This window comes from Parus major, chromosome 15 (assembly GCF_001522545.3).
Source record: "Parus major isolate Abel chromosome 15, Parus_major1.1, whole genome shotgun sequence".
Classification (NCBI taxonomy): Eukaryota; Metazoa; Chordata; class Aves; order Passeriformes; family Paridae; genus Parus; species Parus major.
The window spans coordinates 4,671,939-4,682,309 of record NC_031784.1 but is presented as its reverse complement, the minus strand read 5'-3'; the positions used below and the strand labels follow the sequence as shown (position 1 = coordinate 4,682,309).

The 10,371-nt window shown below is 50.8% G+C and overlaps 2 protein-coding genes across 2 annotated transcripts in view; one reads left to right on the top strand and one right to left on the bottom strand.

The window, feature by feature from the left end:
• Positions 1 to 74: 74 nt before the first annotated feature.
• TFIP11 (tuftelin interacting protein 11) lies at positions 75 to 9,728 on the top strand. Its single transcript, XM_015644262.2, has 12 exons — positions 75 to 405; positions 787 to 940; positions 1,607 to 1,763; positions 2,256 to 2,383; positions 2,849 to 3,001; positions 3,700 to 4,209; positions 4,992 to 5,098; positions 5,332 to 5,500; positions 5,692 to 5,935; positions 6,521 to 6,663; positions 7,138 to 7,303; positions 7,889 to 9,728. Exons 1-12 carry the CDS (start codon positions 209 to 211, stop codon positions 8,242 to 8,244), a joined length of 2,484 nt encoding a protein of 827 aa, XP_015499748.1. The 5' UTR covers positions 75 to 208; the 3' UTR covers positions 8,245 to 9,728.
• Positions 9,106 to 10,371, bottom strand: part of SRRD (SRR1 domain containing) — a 2,479-nt gene continuing 1,213 nt past the window's right edge. The window contains exons 2-5 of the mRNA XM_015643476.1: positions 10,237 to 10,335; positions 9,993 to 10,147; positions 9,749 to 9,794; positions 9,106 to 9,476 (exon numbers count right to left, since the gene is read on the bottom strand). Coding sequence (XP_015498962.1) covers positions 9,270 to 9,476; positions 9,749 to 9,794; positions 9,993 to 10,147; positions 10,237 to 10,335 — 507 coding nt within the window. The 3' untranslated portion in view covers positions 9,106 to 9,269. The remainder of the gene's footprint in view (positions 9,477 to 9,748; positions 9,795 to 9,992; positions 10,148 to 10,236; positions 10,336 to 10,371) is intronic.

The window sequence follows — 10,371 nt, the reverse complement described above, 5'->3', positions numbered from 1 at the left end:
TGCCGGCGCTGCCGCTCCGACTCTATGGTTTGGGGGGCGGGGGGGTGCGCGCTATGGGAGCGGCCCGGAAGTGAATGGGGCGCTTCCGGCTTGACGGCGCGGCCGGGGCCGGTCCCGGCATCCCTGAGCGAGCGGGCGGTCCCGGGTCAGGGGTTCGTGAGCGGGCCGGGGGCTCCTGAGCGGGCCGGGGAATCCCGTTGTTGCCACGATGTCGATGTCTCACCTGTACGGCACGGACGGAGACGATGGCGTGGAGATGGAGAGCTTCGAGGTGTCGGACTGGGACCTGCAGAACGAATTCAACCCGCACCGGCAGCGGCACCGCCAGACCAAGGAGGAGGCGACCTACGGCGTGTGGGCCGAGCGCGACTCGGACGAGGAGCGGCCCAGCTTCGGCGGGAAGCGGTAGGGTCGGGCTGGGACCCCAGGAGCTGCCCCGGCCTCGGAGCTTCCCCCCGTTCCCTGCAGCTTCCCCCCGTTCCCTGCAGCTTCCCCCCGTTCCCTGCAGCTTCCCTCCGTTCCCTGCAGCTTCCCTCCGTTCCCTGGGCCTTTCCCGGCTGTGAACACCCACCCAAACAGCCCATCCTGCTGCCCTCAGGACCCCCTCAGCTGTAGAGATTTTGGCTGTGCTCGCTCCCTGCAGCGCAGGGGGAGGATGGGGATTGCCTGGCAAAAGCAGGGTTAAACAGCTCCTTTGATATCCCGTTTTTGGGGGGTGTAAGGCACAGCAGCTGCCATGCTCCTGTAGAAATGTGTGCTGGAGCAGAATTCCCTCTCGTTTTGCAGCTCCAGGGATTACTCGGCCCCCGTGAGCTTTGTCAGTGCTGGGCTGAGGAAGGCGGCGGCTGAGGAGCTCTCGGATGAGGACTCGGATGATGATGAGAAGCCTGTGAAGCAGGAGGAGATTCCCAAGGAGTTTGTGCCCAAAAAGTTAAAAACAGTGAGTTCTCCAGGAAGTTTACTGTTCTCTGTTTTATATTTATGAAACTCAGGCTGTGGTCGAGGGCAGCAAAATTGTAATAGAGCTCTAAAAAAGGGAGAAATAATTAAACCAGAGACACAAATGTGTCATTAAGGGAAGTGTTTGATAAAAATACATTGATGAGACAAAAATCAGAATAGTAAATCATTGGTACAACTGTACATTGATATAAAGGTTGTGTGTCTTTGGGCATCAGTCCTTTGGTTTTTCTCAATATTCCCTTTGGTCAGTGGAGAAATTCTCTTTAAAGAAGAGAATTCGTGTGATTTCCTGCCTTTCAGAGACTTCAGTTTTGTACTTTCACAGAGTGGACAAATCCAGGCATGTTATAGATTAAAACTCAAATCTTTATTTTCAGTTAAAACCAGAAAGATTCAGCTTCAGCTAAATCTGGTTGTGGAACCTGAGAACTGTCAGGTTGTCAGCCAGAGTTTTTCAGGACTTCCCTTTCCCATTTGAGGAATTTCAGGAATCTCCATAGGTGCTTCATGGATGCACAAACAAGGTTCCAGTGAGCTGGGCAGTGTGGGGACAGTAGAATTTCTTCTGGGAAGAACCTTCTCGGGGATTATTGGTTATTTGAAGCCTCAGGGCTGCAGGTTTTTGTGTGTTTGTTTTTGACAGGGTGGAAATTTCAAGCCCAGCCAGAAAGGCTTCGTAGGGGGCTCCAAGTCCTTTGTGGATTTTGGCAGCTGGGAGAGACACACTAAAGGAATTGGACAGAAGCTTCTCCAGAAGATGGGATATGTCCCTGGAAGGGGTCTGGGGAAGAATGCTCAAGGTACTGTCAGTGTGTTTGGTGGTTTATTATTAACTGGGGATTTGGAGGAGATGTCGGATTCCTTAAAGAACTGCCAGTCCCAGGTGGCTTTAACATCTTTCTTGTTTTCCTGCCAGTGATCCGGGCCCTGTGGTGAGAGTCAGGGGTGTTCAAACTGACCTGTGGTCATTTTCTCCCCTGGGTATTTTACAAGAGAAAAATAGCAAGAAAAAAGGCAGTAAATTCCAAAGGCAGTCATCTCACGGAAAAGGAGATGCTGTTTTATGTGTCAGAATAAAAAGGGAATAAGGCTGTGCTTTGGCAGTTTGCTGTGTGCTGGGATGAAGTGATTTTATAGGGAATTGGTGATGCTGGAAGTACCACTTCACTGCTGGTGACAGTGTCAGGGAGGGTGTTGGTGCTGATCTGGTAACTTGCAGGGAAAGCCTGGCTGTTTTGCTCTCTCCCAGCACACAAACTGCTCCTCCTGACCCCATTTTCCCATCCTGCCAGGAATCATCAATCCCATCGAGGCCAAGCAGAGGAAAGGCAAAGGTGCTGTGGGCGCTTACGGCTCTGAGAGAACCCCACAGTCCTTGCAGGACTTCCCTGTGGTGGACTCAGAAGAGGAAACTGAGGAGGTATCTCTGGAGTTCTTGCTGTTTCCCTGCTGTGCTGTGTGTACAAAATTCAGTTTTCTTAATTTCTGTGTCAGAGAAAACTATTTGGACTCATTTTAGAAAAGAAGCCAAACACAGAGCACATAGATTTCATTTAGTCACATCTTTCTTGTGACTGTAATGTTCTTTTCTGGCTCACTCTTATTTCACTAGCTTTGCTAGAATCCCTCCTTTGAAGAGTCCCCCACATAAAATAGTCTTTGTCTTTTGTTTAAATAAAAAAAAAAGACCAGGAACATCCTGTTCATTAATCCATAGGGTGGGTGACTGGCCCACAGCATCTGAGCTGGTTTGGCATCAGCTTTTCCACTTGCCAGTTATTTCCTGTACAAATTCCTCATTGATCTGGTGGTTATTTTCGTGTAGAAGGGGGCAGATTTGGGGGTGACAAAGAGCAGCCACCACAACTCTGCTGTTTTTGTCCAGGAATTTCAGAAGGAGCTCAGCCAGTGGCGGAAGGACCCGAATGGAGGCAAGAAAAAGCCCAAGTACAGCTACAAGACAGTGGAAGAGCTGAAAGCCAAGGGCAGGATCAGCAAGCAGCTTGCAGCCCCTCAGAAGGAGCTGTCCCAGGTCAAGGTGAGGTTGATAGGCCAAGAGGTGACCTCTGAGGAACAGTTTGGGCTTTTTGGTGTCACCAGCACATTTCAGCCACCTCAGTACAGCCAGTCCTAGGAACTGCCTGTGCAGCCTCATGGAACTCATCCCTGAGCCATGTAATAGCTCTGTGTCACCTGGATGTGGTGACAGATTAAATGTGAGTGTGTGTAGGGGGTTAATTGCAATTTAAGTTTAATTGTTTCACATTTGTCATAATTAACACTCATTTACTTCTGAAAGTGCAGTTGTCCTTTTTGGGATTGTTTGAACCATCTGCTACCTCAAAGGGATGGTAAGGGATTTTTCTGGTGTGCACTCAAATTATGGATCTGAAATTAAAGTGTCTTTGTAAAATTAATAGAAGTTCTAAGTGCAATAACTCATAGTGTAAGTAATGGCAAGATGATTGCTTGTAGAATCATTCAGTGAAACTGGGATGAGATGAGGAGATTTCTCTCTGTTTCCAGATTGTCTCTTACTCGTTCTAACTCCTTGTGTCTGGAGAAGGCCATTGTGGAGGCAATCCCCTCGTTCAGACACAGTGTACATTAGCAGCCTAATTAAGGAGTAATAAAGGCCTTTGGAAATCTCCAGATTTCAGTTTGGAGTCAGGGATTTTCTCCTTCTTTGAGAATGAGGGTTATTTTTGTAAGAGAATTTGTTCTGTGTGCTGGCAGGTGATTGACATGACGGGCCGGGAGCAGAAGGTTTATTACAGCTACAGCCAGATCAGCCACAAGCACAACATCCCAGATGACAGCCCCCAGCAGCCCCTGGGCAAGGACTCCAAGCCCCAGGGCTTTGCCCTGCCCGAGCTGGAGCACAACCTGCAGCTGCTCATCGACATCACGGAGCAGGAGATCATCCAGAGCGACCGGCAGCTGCAGTACGAGAGGGACATGGTGGTCAACCTGAGCCACGAGATCCAGAAGATGGCTGAGGTGCTGTCCCACGAGGAGAAGGCCATCAGCAACCTCAGCAAGGTGCTGGACATGGTGGAGGAGTGTGAGAGGCGGATGCAGCCGGGCTGTGAGAACCCCCTGACCCTGGATGAGTGTGCAAAGATCTTTGAGACCCTGCAGGACAAGTACTACGAGGAGTACAGGATGTCGGACAGGGTGGACCTGGCAGTGGCCATAGTTTATCCTCTCATGAAGGAATACTTCAAGAATTGGGATCCCCTCAAGGTGTGTGTTGGTTTGAGTTACCTGCAGTCCTCACTTGATGGCTCCAGTAATCTTTGTTACCTTGTCTCAAGTGTCCTGGTCTAGTGGGAGATGTCCCTGCCCATGGTGGAATGAGATGAGCTTTAAGGTCCCTTCAAATCCAAGCCCATTTGGCATTCTGGGATTCTAAATTCCTGATCAGTCTGGAGAAAAATAGACAAAGTGAAATCCTTTACTGTCCCCATTCTCAGACATTTGCTGGGTGAAAATTTGGGAATTTGTAAGGTTAAAACCAATCCCTTTTATGAGTGTTGGGATGAAAAATTTGGTGAAAAACAAATCTCTAGCTATTTTTTAGCAAAAGCAGGAGAGATTTTTCAGTCAGGTATCAGAGATGCACAGTCTGTTCTCAGTGCCATTTAGGCTGGGATTGAGTCTGGATCTCTGTACACCTGGAAAAGTTCAGACTGTTCTCTCTCTGGAGGTGTATTAATACTGTAGGGTGGGGTTTTTCTCTGGCAGGACTTTACTAAATGTCATTTAAGAAATGACAGATGTGGCACTTGGGGCTCTGGGCTGGTGACAAGGTGGGGAGAGGTCACAGGTTGGGCTCAGTGGTCTGGGAGTTTCTTTCCAACTTCAATAATTTTGGGATTCTGGAATTAAGCTTGCAAGCTCCTGGCTTGCCCTAAGAGGAGTTGAGAAGGCTGGCTGTGCTCAGCACACCATCAGCCTGCTCTGTGCAGATCCCAGCTGGAATTAATGGGGAAGCATACAGACCATTTGTGCTTTATCATTCCCAGGACTGTACATATGGCACAGAGATCATAGCCAAGTGGAAGAGCCTTCTGGAAAACGATCAGCTGTTATCCCACAGTGGGCAGGACCTGTCAACAGATGCTTTTCACAGGTAAAGAACAAATGATTTTTACTTTGTGCAGCATCTTCCAGTGCTGCTTCCTCAGGGATGGAAAAGAGGGAGACACAAAGGAGCTTTTCCCAAGGATTCCCTTGCTGGGCCTGTTAAAATCAGTTTGCAGCTACAGAAAGGAAGCAGCTTTAACTAACAGCTCCCATTTGGTTTGTTCAGGCCCAGGTTGTAGCTTTGAGCTTCACTTTGATTTGTTTGGGGTTTCTTCCCAGACTGATGTGGGAGATCTGGATGCCCTATGTCAGAAACATCGTGGCACGGTGGCAGCCGAGGAACTGTGGATCCATGGTGGATTTCTTGGATAGCTGGGTGAATGTTGTTCCTGTGTGGATACTGGATAACATTCTGGATCAGCTCATCTTCCCCAAGCTGCAGAAGGAGGTGAGAGGAGAGGGCTGGGGAGAGCAAAGCTCTGAAGCAGTGTTTGAATTCCAACTAGAACTCCCAAACACCAGTGTGCAGCCTCTGCCGATGGATTGAGGCGTCGGGGCTTGCACCACAGCTCTTTGTGCTTAAAAAAAAACTTGCTACTGGTGGCTGGACTCAGTTAATCTTTCCTGTCGTGCCCCAAGGTGGAGAGCTGGAATCCGCTGACGGACACGGTGCCGATCCACTCGTGGATCCACCCCTGGCTGCCGCTGATGCAGGCGCGGCTGGAGCCGCTGTACTCGCCCATCCGCAACAAGCTGGCCAACGCCCTGCAGAAGTGGCACCCCAGCGACTCCTCTGCCAAGCTCATCCTTCAGCCCTGGAAGGATGTGTTCACTCCTGGCTCCTGGGAGGCTTTCATGGTCAAGAACATCGTGCCTAAACTCGGTGAGACAATAGACAGTGCTGGGTTTTGGGAATCTGCTGGTGGCACCTTCCCCCTGGCACCAAGGAAAGATCATTGCTAATGTGTGTGCCAATGTTACATCAGAGATTGTTGTTAGTGAGTTTAGACCACTTTGCCTTTGATTTTCTGCTACCAGTCCTGTGCAGAGGCAGAAAGATTAGAGAAATATGAGGAATTATTCTGGTTATTCTCTAGATTTTCTGTCTTATTTTTTATACATCATCCATCTCCAGCTGGTAGGAATATGAGAGGTGTCAGATAGGACCAAGCTGTGAGATGTCTCTGTTGTTACTCCTGATCTGGTCTGTTCTAATGTTTCACCTTGAGTTTTGTAATGCAGACTGGCTCAAAGGTTAAAAAATAGTCAAGTGTTTTTAGTTTGTCAGTTCTGGCAGCAATTTGTAATCACTGGAAGTGGAAATGCACCATTTTATAGCAGGATCAGCCAAAGATCCTTGCTGTCCCTTAGGATAACAAAAAGGTGCTGCTCAAGTTCTGTGTATTGGTAGTGAAAGAGGTCAGGGCACTGAGTGAGGCTCTTTTCTAACTGTCCTCTCCTTTCCCAGGGATGTGTCTGAATGAGCTCATCATCAACCCTCACCAGCAGCACATGGATGCCTTTTACTGGGTGATCGACTGGGAGGGGATGATTTCTGTCTCCAGCCTCGTTGGGCTGCTGGAGAAACACTTCTTCCCAAAGTGGCTGCAGGTGAGACACTGAGGGCTGAGGAAGGAGGTTTGATGAACTGTGAAGTGTTTTAGTGATTCCTGCCCAGGAATTGCAGTGCTGGTGCTGAACTGGGCTGGTTCCCACTCACAGCTCAGTAGTCACTGGAATAGTTCCTCCTTTCATTGACACTCGGTAATAAACCAAGTGGTAAATTATGCCAGGAGAGATTCAGGTAGGACATCAGGAGGAATTTCCTCATGGAAAGGGTGGTCAGGCACTGGAAGGGGCTGCCCATGGAGGTGATGGGAGTCCCCATCCTTGGAGGTGTCCAAGGAAGGCCTGGCTGTGGCACTCAGTGCTCTGGGCTGGTTGATAAGGGGCTGATTTGCCACACATTGGATTCGATACTCTTGGAGTCTTTTCCATGTTAAATGACTCTGGGATTCTGTGGCAGAGAGGCCTCTCCTGCACAAACATCCCTGTGCTGCCCTTGACCCATCCCTTGCTCTGCAGGTGCTCTGCTCTTGGCTCAGCAACAGCCCCAACTACGAAGAGATCACCAAGTGGTACCTGGGCTGGAAGTCCATGTTCTCAGACCAGGTGCTGGCACATCCCTCCATCAAAGACAAGTTCAATGAAGCCCTTGATATCATGAACCGGGCTGTGTCTTCCAGCGTGGGTAGGTGGCTCATGGGGGTGGCTGTGGACTGCCAGCACAGTCAGTGTGGCTCCTGGGGGGCTGATTGGAGCATGGCCCTGCTGGCAGCACAGCAGCAGCTCCCATGAGCAGTGAAACTCAGTGGGCTCTGCCTTGCTGTGTCCTGAAAGAACACCTCTGAGGTGCTGCTCAGTAGTTCTGGACTGCACTGAAGCAGAAACAGATTTTTGCTGGCTTGCTGGGCCATCCTCTTCCAGCCTTACCCTGTCAGTCTGACATCATCCTTTAGGGCTTGACTTCTAAAGCTGTCATTATTGGGTATTTTTTTTCTTTATGGTGAGATACAGGTTCTTATCTTTACAGCAGTTCCCTTCCACATGACTCTCCCTAAGACCTAAAAGTGATTGTTGGGAATTCACTGTGAGTTACGCTGTATAAAAGAGAAGGGAGTAGCACCTGAAATTTGCCCTCTTTCCAAAACTGAGAACTCCCCTTCTGGGCCCCAACTTGAACACCACATTCCTCATGTCTTGTTTGACTTCCCAGATGGAGCTGCTTCCCTCTGGGAACATCTGAGGCCCATGTTCTCCCCATTCTCTCCCGCAGGTGGGTACATGCAGCCGGGCGCCCGGGAGAACATCGCGTACCTGACGCACACGGAGCGCCGCAAGGACTTCCAGTACGAGGCCATGCAGGAGCGGCGCGAGGCCGAGAACATGGCCCAGCGCGGCATCGGCGCCGCCGCCGGCTCCGTGCCCATGAACTTCAAGGACCTCATCCAGACCAAGGCCGAGGAGCACAACATCGTCTTCATGCCCGTCATCGGGAAGCGGCACGAGGGCAAGCAGCTCTACACCTTCGGCAGGATTGTCATCTACATCGACAGGGGCGTGGTGTTCGTGCAAGGGGAGAAGACCTGGGTGCCCACCTCGCTGCAGAGCCTTATTGACATGGCCAAGTGATGAGGTCTCTGTGCCAGGGGAGACCACCTGGGTGCCCACCTCGCTGCAGAGCATCACTGACATGGCCAAGAAGCCCTGCTGGGAACTCTGTCACCACCCAGGAACAGCCTCTGGGTAACCCTTAGAATAAATAAGTTCCAGGTTTGTAAATAGTGGCAGGAGCTGGATGCCAGGATGGTTTTTATTGGAAAAACTGTTCAGGCAGTGGCAAGAGGATGGAGGGCCAGACTTCCCGACCTGGGAACCCAGGCTAAGGGAGAACAAGCAGTGCTGACACTATAATTGCCACCTGGGACAGAGGTTTACCAGCAGGTTAGGAGGGATCACATTCTCTGCTCCAAGAGCAGAGTGAGGGCTGGCCTAGCTGAGTCCTGTGAGTCTCTAGTGACATGTCACAGCTTGTGCTGTGTGCTGTGCTGGCAGTGAGTTACTGTCCCCACAACATCCCTCACACAGTGGTATCTCTTTGCTGCACACAGCCAGGACCTGTCCCAACTCTCTGTGCTGTGGGACTGCAGTGGTTAAGAGCACAGAGGTGAGGGAAGGAATCTTAACGCTTTTTTTCCTGGAGGGAGCTGACCTGGTGGTTCTCAGGACTGATCAAGAGCTGATTTCAGCAGCAGTCAGAGCTGGGAGCTTTTTCCAAGCCTGCACTGGGAACCAGACCCCAACACCTCCCACTACAAACCACTCAGACAATTTCCCGTTCCTGATGCTTTGAAATGTGTGTAGGACACGCAAAGGCCTTGAATTGTTGTGGAAGTGGAGGGAATCAAAGAGCAGTCACTGCAGTGCTAATGGTTCTCAAGGCAGGTTTTGGTGGAATTAGTTAGCTGTAGTTCAGCAAGTGTAAGTCAAAGCTCAGCTTTACTTTTTATTAAATAACATACAAAAATGTCCCATCACCTCAGCATTCAGGTGCTGTCACTTTTGACAGAGCCTGATGCTACTTGAGCTCCATCTCAGCTGCCCAGAAGCTTCCATGGGAAGAGTTATGGATCCCAGCCCTGCCACCACAGGGATGGTCAGGACTTGGCAGTAGCTTCCTCCCCCTTCCTGATGATCTCCAGGTCCTCACAATCTTGGTACATCGGCTCCTCCACAAAATCCCAGACCTCAGAGGAGAGCTCCTGCAGTTTATCCAGGGGAAACCAGTGCACGGAGGTGTCATTGAAAGTGTCCAGGTAGCGGGGGTGACTGGGGAGTGCCACTTCCTCCACTCCTTTCAAGACCTAAAAGATCATTTGGGGAAAAATTGACAGTGCAGAAGCCCCCTCCTGCAAAGCTGAGCCAGTGAGGATCAGAATGGTGTTACATTACCCTCAGCCCCTGTGTGCAGGATGTTCTGCAGATGTTCAACAATCCTAAAGTGATTAGCTTTTATATTATAGTGCCTAGGAAAAAGGTTTTAAAAATATCCCCCTTCTTCTTTTCAGTGGCAATTCATTTCCTTTCTCATTAAAAGATGTGTTGTCAACATGAAACGATAGTGTTTGCCTCATACCTTTGCTATGTAAGAATAATCTCTCTCCAAGATTCTGGACAGCAATCTGCAATAAGAGAAGATGTTCCTGTGGATTTGGACAGGTTTTCTGCATGGGGGTGGGACAGAGAAGGGGGGAGAGGGCACACGACTGAAAACTATGGCAACAAAAATGTGCTAAACAGGGCAGTTCCTGTCGGAAACAATAAAGCAGTGGGACAGAGAAGAGGAAAGCAGGGTGGGAGGCATTAGAACGTGTCCAGACCTCTCCTCGATTCCTCGGAAGCTGTTCCCGATGATGACCAGCTTGGAGAGCGCCGCGGGGCTCCAGTTGCTCCACAGCAGGTTGTTGTACAGGGCCTTCCCGCAGTGCACCATGTAGAACAGCGTGGCCGCGCCCTGGACACCGTGCTTCCCCTCCTGCCCGGGACCCGCCGCGCCCGTCACGGCCGGGCCCCGTCCGCGGTCCCCCGCGGCTCCCGGCCGCTCTGCCCCGGGGCTCTCCTCACCTCATTCTCCGGCAGCAGGCGCAGCCCCAGCGCTCGCAGCGCCGCCGCCTCCCGCGCCGAGAAGGCCGGGTCGAACAGGGCGCAGCGGCCGGGCGGCACCTACGGGGACAGTGCGGGGTGAGCGGAGAGCGGCCC

Coding starts and splice junctions, on each gene's coding strand:
- TFIP11 (XM_015644262.2), top strand. CDS start 209: ATGTCGATGTCTCACCTGTACGGCACGGACGGAGACGATGGCGTGGAG. Junction 406..786: donor CCCAGCTTCGGCGGGAAGCG/GTAGGGTCGGGC, acceptor CTCGTTTTGCAG/CTCCAGGGATTACTCGGCCC. Junction 5,936..6,520: donor GAACATCGTGCCTAAACTCG/GTGAGACAATAG, acceptor CTCCTTTCCCAG/GGATGTGTCTGAATGAGCTC.